The 16,711-nt window shown below is 38.9% G+C and overlaps 2 protein-coding genes across 2 annotated transcripts in view; both read left to right on the forward strand.

The window, feature by feature from the left end:
- The window catches only part of LOC306868005 (histone H3.2-like), a gene marked incomplete at its 3' end in the record, with an annotated part of 468,278 nt that overhangs the window by 52,571 nt on the left and 398,996 nt on the right, over positions 1-16,711 (forward strand). The window lies entirely within an intron of this gene.
- On the forward strand, positions 1,098-14,585 carry LOC306868542 (glucose-6-phosphate isomerase-like). Its single transcript, XM_079414762.1, has 18 exons — positions 1,098-1,338; positions 3,166-3,256; positions 4,647-4,715; positions 5,073-5,192; positions 6,068-6,151; positions 6,403-6,549; positions 6,668-6,739; positions 6,846-6,890; positions 6,980-7,033; positions 7,178-7,238; positions 7,942-7,985; positions 8,117-8,269; positions 9,618-9,747; positions 9,850-9,926; positions 10,065-10,193; positions 12,009-12,084; positions 12,178-12,244; positions 12,382-14,585. Exons 1-18 carry the CDS (start codon positions 1,220-1,222, stop codon positions 12,503-12,505), a joined length of 1,662 nt encoding a protein of 553 aa, XP_079270888.1. The 5' UTR covers positions 1,098-1,219; the 3' UTR covers positions 12,506-14,585.

The raw sequence follows: 16,711 nt of genomic DNA on the forward strand, positions 1-16,711 counted from the left end.
CTTTTAGGTCAGTAATATATATACTCTGAAATGCACTTAAGTGGCCTTTTAGGTCAGTAATATATATACTCTGAAATGTACTTAAGTGGCCTTTTAGGACAGTAATACATATACTCCAAAATGCACTTAAGTGGCCTTTTAGGACAGTAATACATATACTCCGAAATGTACTTAAGTGGCCTTTTAGGTCAGTAATATATATACTCTGAAATGTACTTAAGTGGCCTTTTAGGTCAGTAATATATATACTCTGAAATGCACTTAAGTGGCCTTTTAGGTCAGTAATATATATACTCTGAAATGTACTTAAGTGGCCTTTTAGGACAGTAATACATATACTCCGAAATGCACTTAAGTGGCCTTTTAGGTCAGTAATATATTTTCTGCAAGTACTTTTTTTTTTTTTTTTAATGGACAGTATACAAGTGTACATACAATACAATTAAGTGCATTGTTTTTTTTCACAATGTCTAGAACGTTATTCTAAAATCTACAATTCTGTGCAGTTATAAAATAGTATAATATAAGAAAAAAAAACAATTAATACATCATTGTAAGTAAACAAGCTTTCACGAATATTGTTAAACAAGCTGGCAACTCCAACTACAGCAGCAAATATTTTTTTTTTTACATATTTGTGGCTAAATGATAAATATTATCACATTTTTAAAGGGTACTACCCCTGTGACAACTATTTTACCTTTTAAGTGAACTCCAACTCTAATTAAACACAGAAAATAAATAAATAAAAGGTGCATATTTGTTCCTAAATGGTAATATTATCACCCATCACCTCCCAGAGAGTGTACTAAATATTTTTGTGATTGTTTGGCTCCATCTAGTGGTGACATCAAATCTCTAAACCAGAAACATCCATTCATAATTTAATAAATGTAAATAATAAAAAGCACGGTATGTTACCTTTAAAATAAGTCAGTTGATCAATATCAACCGTCAAATAAAGTATCAAAAATGTCAAATTGATTTCAAACAGTCATAATGCTGGTCTGTATTACATAACCATCTGACCACCTCAGTTCCGTGTCACGGTGGGCGGGGCTACACAGGGTTCGCTGCCGTCATTGTGGGCGTGTCGCAGTCGTGATGGGCGTGTCTGTCAGGATTTGTCATTGAACTTCCTCCTCACGCTTCTGAGTGCTAAACGCGTGTAATTCACATCAGCAGCTTTGGTCCGAAGAACAGCGAGGTTTATTTCATCATGGGACTCACCAGCGATCCGAACTACCGCAAACTGGAGCAATGGTACAAATCCGGCGCCGGAAACCTCAACATGAGGCAGATGTTCGACGCGGATCAGGACAGATTCAACAAGTTCAGGTGAAACACGCATCAAACGCGCGAGCTGTTACACATTTACACTGGCGTTTCATCTCGTCTTCCGCGCATCAGCTGTTTCTAGGACTTGCATCCTGGTCTTAAGGCCTATATGAGCAAATCTCTTGTATATACCGCAGTTTATGCTCTGTTTTTGTTAGAGAGATTCTTCATGTAATATCAGGTCACGTATTAGTGTATATATGCGCATATCGTTACATGTCAGCCTTGATTTCCACGCTGATGTTACAAGGTTATTGCCACATCAGGCTAATAGTCTCGAGCTCCAGGTTCCGCCCTCTGCACTCTTGCACCTGCTTTATATCTTCATCTACACTAGTATCAACTCACTGATAATATGTTTAACTGTTTTTTAATCTTTGCTTTAAAACAGTTAACATTGCCATATTAGCAGCTAGGCACATAACAAGGTCATCGATCATGTGTGTTTGAGCTCTGCATGCACTTTAACATACTAATATGATAATAGCATACTAATATGAGTTTGTTTTATTAAATGCACTATCAGGCATTTCTCAATGCAATCTCTTAATCCTCTGCTGCCATACTTCTGTATTTATATGTTGCATATTTACAGTAGTCTATTCGTATGAGTGCATTAGCTGCTATGGGTTCAATTCTGATGTAGTGCGTTCATAAAAGTCTAGAATGCGTTTATTTTCAGAATAGTGTTGGCCAACAGAGGGCGCTATAGCAGCATGTTGTACGTGCGCTTCTGCACACACTCTCTCCCTCACACACACACTCTCTCTCCCACACACACACACTCTCTCCCACACACACACACACTCTCCCACACACACACACACACACTCTCTCCCACACACACACCAGTGCGTGAATTATACTGAACGTGTAGTGTGTGAATAGTAACGCATTTTATATTAATTCAAATATTTGTGTAATATATTTATGGTTAATTTTATTTTTATTTTTTATAATATATTAAACTCAAACGTAATTGTGATATATAAAAATTATACCTAAAATAAAACCTCGTTGGAATAATGAGCACGTGTTTGCACTGCTGACGTAATAACGTGAAATTATATTGTATGCGTCTGATGATTGTGCTACAGCTATATAATTAATATAGATAATAATAGTAATTATGAACAGTAACATTTATTAAATGTGTATTTATACAGTTTTAAATAAATTAACTTATTGTATGTAATGCATAAAGTATATTTATTTATGATTTGTTTACATTTATGCATATGTAATTTTGTTTATTTTAATTTGTAATTTTACTTATTTTATTATGTATTAAGCATAAAATGATTTGTATAATTTTCTTGCAAATTGAATCTAATTGTATGTTAAACTTTTAATATACAAAATAAATATTACGGTCACTATAGTATCTAATTTAGTGTTGCTACAATAAAGCTGTTAATTTAGTATAAGTCGATAAATATTATGTAAAAATACAATAACACAGATTTTGAAAGCTTCTATGGAAAGTAACTATAGTATTTTGGATAAACTTCTTGCCGTTACAAGGGATAGATCAGGAATTTGAATTGTGAGGGGAAAAATAATAAATGAATAATATTTGAAAAGTGTAATTCAGTTTTGAGAGTGATGTGGCATTGCTGCAATTCAAGCGTCACTGCTTAACATAACCGTGCTGTGATGGGCCTAATACATAATTTCTCCAGTCTAAATATCACTAACGTCCTTTCACTTGTGTATATACTGGGCTTGAATGATGCTCCTGGATTATCCGTGTTGTACATGAAGCAGATTTAAAGAAATCCAGCTTTTGTATATCCTAATGATGCGTGTGATTTATCTTCTGAGCAGTCTGCAGCTGACGACAGATGATGGAGACATTCTGCTGGATTACTCCAAGAATCTCATCAATGAAGAAGTCATGAGCATGCTCTTTGACATGGTACGGTCCACCATCTTCACATCACAATCATTTCTTCATAAAGTCAGAGTAGAGAGTGTTGAGCATCTTTAAAGCCCTCATCAGGAGCGCATGTGTGTTTGTCCGTCTCCAGATGTTAATTGGCTTAATGCTGGTGTCCTGCTGAGAATAGAATGGGTGGATCAGGTTAACCGTATCACTGGGACACACGAATGTTTGAGTAGTTTGAGCTTCAAAGTATACTTTAGTTTTGATGCTATTGCTAGCACTTGTCTGCAGCAAATAGTATACATAATTTTGACATAGCATGGAATAAAAACAAAAAGGTAATTGCAACTTTTTATCTCATAATTCAGACTCAGTTTATCACAGTTCTGTGAAAAATGTTAGAATTGTGAAAATGTAAACTCAGAAATCTCTCTTTTCTGGCAATTTAGAGTTTACATCTGACAATTCCAGCTTTACAAATCAAATTTCTGCAATTACGTCAAAGTTCTGAGTTTACATCTTGCTATTCTGACTCTACATTTCACAATTCCAAGTTTACATAAATTTAAATCTCAATTCTGAATTCTTTCTCAGAATTCTGACTTTGCATCTCGTAATTCCGACTTTACGTTGCACAATTTTGACTTTACATCTCGTAATTTCAATTTTACATCTCGCAATTCTGTCTTTACATGTCAGACTTCTACAATTACGTCTTAGTTCAGAGTTTACAAGCAAAATTCTACATTTAAATCTCACAAGACGTAAATTTTGACTTTACGTCTCGTAGTTTCAAAGTTGCATCTTGTAGTTCTGAGTTTATATATCGCACTTCCGACTGTACATCTCGCAATTTTGTTTTTACATCTTGCAATCCTGACTTTAGATCTCACAATTCCAACTTTACATGTCAGAATTCTACAATTATGTCTTGGTTCAGAGTTTATATCTTGCAATTTTGACTTTACATTTTGCAGTTCCAAGTTAAATAGCAAAATTCTAAATTTAAATCTCACAATTCTGATTTCTTTCTCAGAATTCTGACTTTGCATCTCGTAATTCCAACTTTACGTTGCACAGTTTTGACTTTACATCTCGTGATTTTAATGTTACGTCTTGTCGTTACAACTTTACATCTTGCAATTCTAACTCTAATACATATTTTTTTAAGTTTATATTGGATTGAGCTCTAGTTGCCATTACAGCTCATATTTAACCTGACTCCGTTCTTCACTTCAGTACTCTCTGTAGCCAATCAAAGTAGAGCTTGTGAAACTGTATCACTCTGATGCAGCACATTCCTTACAGTAATCACAGCTGCACACAAAACACAACTGGTGTTTGCATGGTTCTTTTGTTTGTGTGTTTTCACAAGTTCTGAGTCACATTAACTGTTTTTTTTTCCCTTTCTCATCATGATTAGGCACGATCGGTGGACGTTGAAGCTGCCAGAGAGAAGATGTTTGCTGGAGAAAAGATCAACTTCACTGAGGTAATGATATCTCCGTAAAACATTTCACTGAGAATTAACTTGAGCTTGAGTTTAGGTTGAAATTGCAAGACCTGTTGTAATGCACTTCTAGAATTTGGTTTTGTGTAAGTTCCACTTCCACCTTCTCTAAATTTCTGTTGGCACATAGCAGAAAGTTCTGTTAAAACCCTCAGTTTCCTCTTTAACTCACTGGCTGTCCTGAAACTACAGCATGTAATGTCTCTTTTGTGGCTCATGGTAAATTATATTTTAACACCCCAATAAGGCATAACTTTCATGAAATGGTTGCAAATGAAATGTCAATAAAAAGAGATTGTCTCTTTGGTGTAGAGCTGAGCTGTGTGTGTTGGTTTGTAGGGTCGTGCTGTTCTCCACACCGCCCTGAGGAACCGCTCTAACACCCCCATCATGGTGGAGGGTAAAGACGTGATGCCGGATGTGAACAGAGTCCTGGAGCAGATAAAGGGCTTTTGCCATGTGAGTGAAGATGCGTGTAACAACCCTCTTGTTTATAGAACACTTGGTCCTACTTTATATTAAGTGGCCTTAACTACTATGTACTTGCATTTAAATGAATCATTTGGTACAATGCACTTGTGTACATGTTTACATTGTACTTATTTTTTTTTAAATACCTGCATGTTATTAAGTTGGCTTGAGAGAGCCAACTTACTGAAATCCGACTTAAATTTAGTTATTATTATTCTTCTGAGACGAGCCCAGATCTTCAGACCGATCTATCTATATAGCAACACTCTAGCAACTAGTCCAACCAACCTAGCAACCACCCTGAGTCCCCTAGCAACCATATATCAACATCCTAGCAACCACCCCAAGTACCATAGCAGCCGCATAGCAACACCCTAGCACCCTACATGGGTACCCTAGCAACCACTTAGCAACACCTTAGCAACCACCCGAGTTAGCCTAGAAACCATCATAGCAACCACTCCAAGCACCCTAGCAACCACCTACAATATCCTAGCAACCACTCTGAGGTCCTTATATATATATATATATATATATATATATATATATATATATATATATATATATATATATATATATATATATATATATATATATTTATTTTGTTTACATTCTCATAAATCCAAATGAAATAATATTAGTACGGTTGAATTAACACTTATTACATGGAAAATATCAGTGCTCATTCTTAAGTATGTTTAATTTGATATTTATTCATTTATATTTAAATGAACTAAGTGCACTTGGTACTTCTCTACTAATATAATTTACGGCTAATTGATCATTAATTTCAGTGACAGTTGACGAAGAAAATTCCTGAAAACTGACATTGCATATATATGTGTGTGTGTGTTATTTTGCAGAGAGTGCGCAGTGGCGAGTGGAAAGGCTTCAGTGGTAAAGCCATCACTGATGTTGTGAACATTGGCATTGGTGGTTCTGACTTGGTGAGTTTCCTGAGATCCGGTGGAGGTTTACACATCATAATCGACCAATAAAAGAGATTTGGCTATTACTTAGGCTGATCCAAGAGTACCTAAAGTGGAATAAAACTGTTATAGTTAGTTACCTGATTCTGGACTGAAATGTTCTTTTTCTTTTTTATCCTGATGGCTAGGACTCATCGAGTCAAATCTAGTGATCATTAACGATACTTGTGTAATGGTTGGTAAATCATTTATTATGTTTTGTTCTTCAGGGTCCTCTGATGGTGACTGAAGCTCTGAAGCCGTACTCTAAAGGAGGACCCAATGTCTGGTTCGTCTCTAATATTGATGGCACGCACATGGCCAAGACCCTCGCCCAGCTCAACGCTGAGACCACCCTCTTCATCATCGCATCCAAGGTAAAGAACAGTATTTACAGAAAACAGTACTGTAGTGTTCATTTAAACTTATATTAAACCAAACTGGTAATGCAAAGTGAAAGTTACTGTAAATACTTAATGTGTGTTCTTTTTTCAGACATTCACCACCCAAGAGACCATCACTAACGCTGAGACGGCCAAAGAATGGTTCCTCCAGGCCGCTAAAGATGTTAGTACCTTTACTGCTGTAACGGTCTTAAAAAAAGATTAAATTATGCGCGCTACATTATAGATGGTTGCTTGTTTGTCTCATTCAGCATTTTGTGTATTTTCAGACATCTACTGTGGCCAAACATTTTGTGGCTCTTTCCACAAATGCAGTAAGTACAGGGTTATGCCAGCTGTATGATATTTTAAGTAAATCGTATCTTTAAAAAAAAGTTACATGAATTGCCTGTCTCCTCACCAGCCAAAAGTCAAGGACTTTGGTATCGACACCAACAACATGTTTGAGTTTTGGGATGTAAGTATTCCTTGCATTATAATCTATTATTGCACGAGAATGGAAATCTTAATTTTGATTGGCTGAAAGTATAAATGACTGAATGACTACTCTGCCATGTTGTTGAATTTGAATATTGTTTTTTTCTGATCCTGAATGTTTTAGTGGGTCGGCGGGCGCTACTCGCTGTGGTCGGCTATCGGTTTGTCCATTGCACTGCACATAGGTACGTCTGCTGTATGAACAGTCCCATAAGGCCTGAAACATGCTGTATGTGAACGCAAATGCTTCTAGCTATCCAACTTTGATTGGGTGTGTTTTGGTTGTACATGAAATCAGAATGCTAATCAAGTATGTTTTGCATTCTCAGCATTTCCAGAGGGGGCGCTATAACTGGTATTAGCTATGGGTGTGTGATATATATTGTCTGTGATAATATCGTAATTGTTGTATTAACAATGTGCGATTTGACTGAGTATTTTGCGAAAACCATTCAAAAATGCAAGCAGTATGTGAAGTCTAGGCTATTGCGCATATTTTGAGTGTGTTCTTTCACTGCATGATTCAGTCTATTAAAATACATTTAGAATGATCACAAATTCAAGACATGGGGCCAGAAAATGCATATATTTATATTACTTCATATAATTATTCAATTTCACATGAGGAGTGCCATTTTTGTATTTTTTACATTTTAGACATCATATTTCCTGTTTTTGCGCTATTTCTCCAACAAAAATAATTCCAAACGGCCACAGCACAGTAATCAAGCTCTGGCCAAACGTTCGCATTTATGTACTTGTGTAGAGTATGTTTCTGGACTAACTTCTGCCTGAACCAAATGTGAAAGACTGCATCATCTTAGACTATTTACACACATTTTTTTGTCTGTAAATGTTCCAGTAACTTTATTCATTGTCGTCTTATAGGTTTTGACAATTTCGAGCAGCTGTTAGCTGGTGCTCACTGGATGGTAAGCACAACTGTAGTATGCAAGAATACAAGATGAGCATTACTGTACATTGCACACTCCAAACTGTCTACCTCAGGAGCATCTGAGAGTTCCTTTTTCTGGGAGTAACCGCCCTGTACTCTTTCTATCAGGATAACCACTTCCGCTCGGCCCCTCTGGAGCAGAACGCCCCAGTCATCCTGGCCCTGCTCGGCATCTGGTACGGCAACTTCTTCCAGGCTGAGACGCATGCCCTGCTGCCCTACGACCAGTACATGCACCGCTTCGCTGCGTACTTCCAACAGGTCAGTCTGATGAGGTTTCAGGAAAGGACCTCATAAATGTCATTAGCTGCATTAACACATTACTCTTCAAATAGTGCAAATTGTGAATTGAAAACGCTCAAATATCACACAAATGCTTTTACACTTGCACAAGGTGTTTTTTCAGGCAATTTGAAAAAGGAATGTTTAACAAAACTGCAATGTAAATGTTTTTTGGGGGTTTTTTGCATTTACAGGTCACATGGTATGTAAAAAGTCATATGATCATTCTACAACGTATGCCGAGAACAGAGAGAAGGGTAGAAGGGAGAGGGTTTTTCCACGCGTGTTAATTTATTTGGAAAGAACACATTATCTGAACATTGTTTACCAAGCCATGTTATTTTTAATTTGCTTCAGGAAATAAAATACGACTTGAGGAACCCTCACGCAATACCAGCTCTATCAAAACTGTTGCAACCCTTCGTTTTTTTGGCCTCCGGTTCTTTTCAATGTACTGTGGCTTATTTATTTCTTTATTGGTTATCCACGACTACACTAATATGCGCTGCGCTTGATATATTGTGTTGGTCGATATGTAAATTATCTGTTATTTAGTTTGCGCGTTGAGTAAATCACCCGCAGAATTTTCCACACCCACTGGCGGTCTTTTGGAATTGCGCTCTCGCACTAATTTGCCCTGTTGGCAAATTGGCCCCAAGTCTACTTTTGCTGTACTGCACATGCTGAATTAAAGTGACGGCACATTGTTCGCGGTAAAAATGAAAAGTTCTTTAAGGCCTGCCGGATTGATTTCTATAAAGATTTAAATGCAAAGGAAAAGGCACGAGAGCTGACTGTTGCTGTCTGTAAGTTTTAACTTAAAATAGGATCACAATGCTTAAAAAGCATTTTCAGTAACAATGTTTGGATTTGAAATCAAAATAATGGATTAATGTTGTGTTTGTGGTAAACGGCTGCAGATTAGCAGGGGACTGCAAACGCGTCCTGTGTGAAAGCAAAATTAGTCTGTGCCACTTCTGCACCACATACGTAATGGACACGGACTGCATACGCACTGCAAAATAGAATATGTGTGAAACGGGTGTTACGGCTCCAAACCTGCTTCTGTAAAGATGAAATATAATGGCTTGTGCAGTGGCTTCAAAAATAGGTATAACCCTTTCAAAATCTGTCGCCATGACTTCTCGCAAGAGGAAAAAATTATGTTTTAGTCGCATTACATCGGTTAATGGAAATGGTGTCATTTCGCAATACCTTTTTATTGACCTTTATAAAATATCTCTAAAGGTTTGCACAAATATGTAATGGAAACACAGCTATGATTTCTGATTGTAGGACACTTGTTGAGTTGTTGGTGATCTTTCAGGGAGACATGGAGTCCAATGGGAAGTACATCACCAAGTCTGGCACTCGTGTGAATTACCACACTGGACCCATTGTATGGGGGGAACCGGGAACCAATGGACAGCATGCCTTCTACCAGCTCATTCACCAGGGTCTGTAATCCTGATCCTCCACTGTGGACTAGTTCCTAGTGTAATTGACATGTTAATGCCCATTTGTGATGCGTTTATCACAACCGATCATCTTCTCCACAGGCACTCGCTTGATTCCGGCTGACTTCCTCATTCCTGTTCAGAGTCAGCATCCTATCAGAGATAATCTGCATCATAAGGTACGCCGACGGTCTACGTGCTTCAGGACACGTCTTTGTTTCCTGGTTCTCTTGGGCATCTGATACCCCAGATGTTATTTCATGTTATTTGAGCTGTGTTTGTCTAAGCGTTAACGTCTCGTCTCATAAATTTGGTAGATCCTGATGGCGAACTTCCTGGCGCAGACGGAGGCTCTGATGAGGGGAAAGACCTCTGAAGAGGCCAAGAAGGAGCTCCAGGGTGCAGGGATGTCTGGAGATGCACTGGAGAAACTCTTGCCCCATAAAGTGAGTGGTTCTTTACTTGAAAGCCAAGTGTCGATACACAATCCTTTGTATCTAAACTGGAACTGTAGCCTGGTGGTTAGTGGACATGCTTTGACAAATGCGCTTCCATCGATTTGTTATGGTCATGCAGGGATGTTTGTTTGAATATACAAAAGCATTGCCAATATTGCCTAAAGCAGGGGGTAGCCAACCCTGCTCCTGGACAGTAACCCTCCTGCAGAGTTTTTGGAAATTACCGGCAGGTGTGTTGAAGCAGGCTTGGGATTGCAGGTAAGTAGCTCTCTTTAGGAGCAGGGTTTTCTACCCCTGATAAAAAATGTTTCCCAACCCTGTTCCTGGAGGCTTTCCATACAGTGCACATTTTCAAACTCTCCACAATCACATGGTAGATGCTTCTTTTGAAAGAGTATTTCATTTGCCACTGTTACTCAAGCATGTTTTATTTAGTATGAATGCACATAGAATGAATGCAATCTGAATATACTACATCTGCCATGTTGGCACTATCATGTGACCTACACAATGAGCAGTTGTGACCTAATGGTTAGATTATCAGACTTGTCACCAAAAGGTTGCAGGTTCGATTCTCAATACCAGCTGGAAATGTAGGTGAATGAACAGCGCTCTCTTCCACACTCAGTACCCACGACTGAGGTGCCTTTGAGCAAGACACCGAACCCCCCAATTGACCCTTAGGCTGTCAATCAAACTCCTGCCAATCTGACCAATCTTACTGCCAAATCCACCATTTTGTCCAACAAACAAACTAGGGCTGTGCAATTAATTGAATGCAATAGTCATGCACATCTCATCAGTAAAGCCGGTTCTGTGATTAGTAGTAAATCTCCATCACATGCTTTTAGATGGAGCAGCTACGCAATATCATGTTCATTATCGCAGGCGGATCATCTACAGTTATGAATGGGATATCGCATAGCTAGTCAGCGAACAACGGCTTTGTGTAGAAAATGCTGCTCCATCTGAAAGCATGTGATGGAGATTTACTACTAATCACAGAACCGGCTTTACTGACGAGATGCGCATGATAATCTCATTCGATTAATTGCACAGGCCTAAAACAAACCAGACAGGAGAGTAGATTAACTATACTTAAACTTGAAAAAATGGTGTGAATTGACATCTTCCCGCAGAAACCTTCTGATGTTCATTCATGATGCTATAAGGAAGGAAGGAAGAAACGATCGGTTGAGGTGCCGCTTGACCAGAGGCGCTACAGTGATCTGTCACGACACATTAAAGAGCCACAAAAGAGTATTTGTTGTTTGAATTTATTAAAAAAATACTTTTTCATACCAGAAGTAACCTGCTTTGTCTTGTCCGTCGGCATTTTGTCAGTTTTCTGTTGTATTTTTCACTGTGTGAGAACGTGTGTAGTGTGAGAGGCTTGTCGGACATAGCAACAGTAACTAAGGGGGGCAGGACTTTGTGAAGGGTCAATTGTTCCCTGCGTGCAGAGGACAAATTCTGAGTATGTGTTACCATACTTGGCCTTTGACATCACTTGACGCCATTGCGTGGCTTATCTACCATTTACTAATCTTCTTCTATGGCCTAATTGGATGGTAATTTGTCCATTGGATGCACGCTTTAGAATCCCGCTGGAAGCATTAGGTCATCCGGGTACTTTTGGCCTACTTTTTGTGACGCTGTCAATGTGGACATAGTACTGCGGTATAGTAGGGAAGTCGGAATATTCTACTTTATGTGGCATGTTCCTCTGGGTGTGTAATATTTACTCCCATACATGTGGACTGTTTTTGTATAATGACTTTTTTTTTTTTTTTTTTTTTGTAGGTTTTCAAAGGAAACAAGCCAAGCAACTCTATCGTCTTCAAGAAACTTACCCCTTTCATGCTTGGTGCACTTGTTGGTGAGTATTAAACATGATATACCGCTACTTCCTTTTGCAGATATGCATTGGTTTTGTAGACCCCACTCTCATGGATAATATGGTGTATTTCAGCCATGTATGAACACAAGATCTTTGTGCAAGGTGTGATGTGGGATATCAACAGCTATGACCAATGGGGGTGAGTCCAGATCTAAATCTTCTGCAGTTTCAATTGGGTCCCATATTGTGACCACCGTGTGAGAAATTGTTTGCTTTGAGAAATCTGAAGTTTCAGGCATACGTACATTTACAGAGAATTTTTATCTGTCCCATCAGCGTGGAGCTCGGCAAGCAACTGGCCAAGAAGATCGAACCCGAGCTGCAGGACGACGCAGACGTTCATTCCCACGACTCCTCCACCAATGGACTCATCAGCTTCTTCAAGAAGAACCGCTCTTAAATGTTTCCTCCCCCTTAACCCTACCTCTGCTGCCCCCCTCATCCAATGAGATTAGTGAATTATGTATTAACGCTTGGCATAGTTCAGACGGTAAGCCTAGACAAGGAGGATGAGCACTTTGTCTGTCATCTATAAGCCATGAGATTCTTGAGTGTTGTGTACGATTTGATTCTATCATGTATCTGTACAACTGTATCTGTTTGCACTGCACATTCTAGATGAGTTTCATGTTCTCCTTTGGACCAAGGGACCACAATAAATGTATTATTTGTCACCTTCCTTGCCTGCCTGCATGTTCTTTTTGTTCAGCAAAATTTCCTTTTCCATTAATTAGTCAGCTGCAAATATGGCTTGACCCCAAAAAAATTCTAACAAAAGGTTTCTCAGTGGTTTACAGTAGTATCAGATGTACTTAAAAACATACTAAAAGTTTACCAAAGTTTGACTCCAAGAAAGGCCACATTTTCAAAATGGCGGCTGTCAGGTCCTTAAAATGACCATTACTCCTTTGTATTCCTCCTAGACCAGGAATACTGGTGCCTGATACACGTTTTGGCCATGTAATATTCTAATTAGCATATTTGCATTATAGATAAGTGATTACAAGTACAGTTATATATTAAATCAATTGGTTACAAGCATATTTATGCGAAAAATAAGTACAATTCCCCTTAAGTAATTGCATATTCCTCTTTTCTCATATTGTTTTGCCTAGTGTTGGTGGTTTCTGTGGTTCATAATTCTTTTGATTCTAATAAAGAATAAATTCATTAAAACTGTGTGGTACTGTAAAATTATTGTTTTAATAGTGTTTTATTTTTTTAATGTTTTTTTTTTTTTGCCTTTTTTTTTTATGTATATTTTTTTATACTTTTCTATTTTCTTCAGTTGTTTCCTCTTATTCTGGTTTATATTTTATACTTTTTTGCACTGTGACCTTCACTAGATTTACCATTAGTCATCACACTCTTCCTCCCATAGAGGTTGATTATAGTGATTCTCACAATTCCCAACTTGACATGGTCTACAAGTAGCCCTTTTCCACCAAAGCAGTTCCAGGTGCTAGTTCAGAGCCAGTGCTATAGCCGGTTCTTAGTTGGTTCGACTGGCGAACCCTTTAAGAACTGGTTGCTTTTCCACAGGCTAGAGAGCCAATACAGAGCCAGGGCTTACGTCACTGAATACGTTTCATGTTTCGGTTCACTAGCGTGGCACAACAGGCTTGTTCGAGGTGCATCAGCGCCACGCAGATCGATCGGCATACAACACACTAAAGCACCGCGAGAGCGATCCAAAAGCTTAAAGAGCCGTCTGCTTTCCAGTCGCTCCCACAGCACCCCGATATGCCTCGCACCGAACAGTCCGCGCAGCGCCGATCCATTCCGGACAAGCCTAAACAAACTATCAGCAATGGCGGACGTTGCGTTGCTATTGATGTTCATGGCTTTGCGAACCTACATCGGCATCCAAACACGGCGAATCAAACGTGTTAGCGTTTAGCTGCTATTTCAAATATGGCGGTCCAAGTTTCTGTTCGTCTTGTTGGTCACGGTAACCCAGCCCCTGACGCAAGAGGTTCTTCCTTCTAGCCCAGCAATGTTTTGGTGCTTTGGTGGAAAAGGGGTAAAGCAGGCATGCACCGTAGTCCATATGCCCTGCAACTGCACCGTTGTGTTCGGCAGGAAGTTGTGCAATTACAGTGGATCATCTGCAGGAGGCTTTCTGGGGCAGCAGTCTTACTGGTCATAACTGGCAGGAACCGGTTGTTCACCAGTTTCCATCCCCAATCCCCTGTGTTCATGTCTTCCTTTCCAATCCAGTGAAAGCCCATTGATCTGCACGATTGTCACAACACTCAAGAATGGACTCTGCAAGCGTTATCAGTCTTAACACTACTTGTGTCTTTACTTCCATGTGTTATCGTAGTCCCACAGAAAAGACAATCAGTTTGGCTGTTGAAAGGACCAGTTGCTTCTCTGATACTTCTTTTTGGTGGCTCAGATTTATTATCTTGTTGGATTTTAATGTATTTTTTATTTATGTACTTCTGTCAACATTTTGAGTGTACTATTTCACCAGCAGAAATGTGTACGTCGTCGTCTCTTTGTACACTTGCATTGTTGATTCCATCAGCTCCCTTCTGATGAACCTCAACCACATCAGAGCCATCTCTTAAGTTTTTACAGTAAATGGGGCAAGTTTCTTGGTTTACAACAACATGACTCATGGTCAAAATTGCATTTGGAGTGTACTTTTTTCTCAAGCTAATTCAACAATGTCATCCTCTCTTAACACACTCACACATTGTTGGCCTTTTTCATGTGTTAGAAATCTTGGTGGTGGTGGTGGTGGGGGGGGGGGGGGGGGGTTTAAGTAGTTAAGGATGAATTTTGTTTGAGCAAAATGGTATACACTGTGCTGCCAACAACATTTCAATGAGACAAGCAATATAACATGTCAGTATTCTCTTCCACCATCTTCTGAATTGCTGAAAATTGTGAATTTAGTTTTGTTGGGATAAGTATAATGCCACCTTTATACTCAAAACATCTATAGAGGAAAATATCTATTTAGCAAAAAAAAAGGGTACGTGTCCAAAAACACTTACTGAGTAGGAGTTACATGGCTAAATCGTTTACATCTCTGGTTCACCCCAAACAATGATAAAACCTTACAGTAATCTCACAAAATCATGTATTCCATAAGTATGTAATCATGTCAGTGCAATTTAGACAAGTCCAATGGATTCATAGACCAAGAAAACATGGGGTTAGATACCAAGATTACTTGGCTAGGTCAAATAATGAAGGAGTTAAGGTCTCTGCACACTGAGTCCGAAATTTTCGCATTCGCAATCTTAAAAATTCGTCACGCACAGAGACCTTGCACACTGAGTCCGATGCGTTTTAATTAATCCGTTGCGAAAAAAATCGCAAAACTATACAAAATGTCTTCAAGCAGTGAGGATGATTTTGTTGTCCTCTCTCTTTTTTAAAAAAGAAAAAGGAAATATTGGGTCCATCCAATCCATAGATTGCGCAGAGAGGAAGGAGAGTTCCACCTCCTTATCAAAGAGCTGCGGGATTATCCCGAGAGATTCAAAGTTTATTTCAGGATGTCAGTGCCTCAGTTTGATACTTTGCTAGCGATACTGAATCCACATAATAAAAAGACCACCAATTTCCGTGAACCAATTGATCCTGAACAGAGACTGTCTGAGGTATGGATACGCCCACAGACACACACACACACACACACACACACACACAACAAACTGCTGCATCGGAAAGGTGCGCGCCAGGCATAAAAAAAATAGGCTACAGCAGTTCTTTATATTCTGTATCTTTGTATTCCGCAATTTGTTTGTCATAAAGTGCTCTGTGCTGCAAGACGAAGTGTATTAATTTGTCTGACACTATTTTGGATTTTGGCTTTCGCTTGTACGGTGGCTCTGAATTGTCAAAACACTTTCTCAAAGCATCTCAAAATGCTTTATACGGATGCGAAAAACGCAAAAAATCGAACCCGATCCGAATTTATTTTTGACGGACGAAAATTTCGGAGGCAGTGTGCAAACGTGATTGACAAAACGTGAGGTCGTATTTATTTTTCAACGTGCGAAAATTTCGGACGAAAAATTCGGACTCAGTGTGCAATGGCCTTTAAGGTCTCTGCACACTGAGTCCGAAATTTTCGCATGCGTTTTTTCGCATTCGCAATCTTAAAAAGTCGTCACGCACAGAGACCTTGCACACTGAGTCCGATGCGTTTTAATTAATCCGTTGCGAAAAAAATCGCAAAACTATACAAAATGTCTTCAAGCAATGAGGATGATTTTGTTGTCCTCTCTCTTTTTTAAAAAAGAAAAAGGAAATATTGGGTCCATCCAATCCTTAGATTGCGCAGAGAGGAAGGAGAGTTCCACCTCCTTATCAAAGAGCTGCGGGATTATCCCGAGAGATTCTAAATTTATTTCAGGATGTCAGTGCCTCAGTTTGATACTTTGCTAGCGATACTGAATCCACATATTAAAAAGAAGACCACCAATTTCCGTGAACCAATTGATCCTGAACAGAGACTGTCTGAGGTATGGACACACACACACACACACACACAACAAACTGCTGCATCGGAAAGGTGCGCGCCAGGCATAAAAAAATAGGCTACAGCAGTTCTTTATATTCTGTATCTTTGTATTCCGCAATT

Source organism: Barbus barbus (assembly GCF_936440315.1).
Source record: "Barbus barbus genome assembly, chromosome: 50".
Taxonomy (NCBI): Eukaryota; Metazoa; Chordata; class Actinopteri; order Cypriniformes; family Cyprinidae; genus Barbus; species Barbus barbus.

Bases quoted from the DNA above. Each gene is read 5' to 3' on its own strand.
- LOC306868542 (XM_079414762.1), top strand. From the start codon at position 1,220: ATGGGACTCACCAGCGATCCGAACTACCGCAAACTGGAGCAATGGTAC. The intron at 5,193-6,067 runs GTGAGTGAAGAT...GTTATTTTGCAG, and splicing joins AGATAAAGGGCTTTTGCCAT to AGAGTGCGCAGTGGCGAGTG. The intron at 7,239-7,941 runs GTACGTCTGCTG...GTCGTCTTATAG, and splicing joins GTCCATTGCACTGCACATAG to GTTTTGACAATTTCGAGCAG.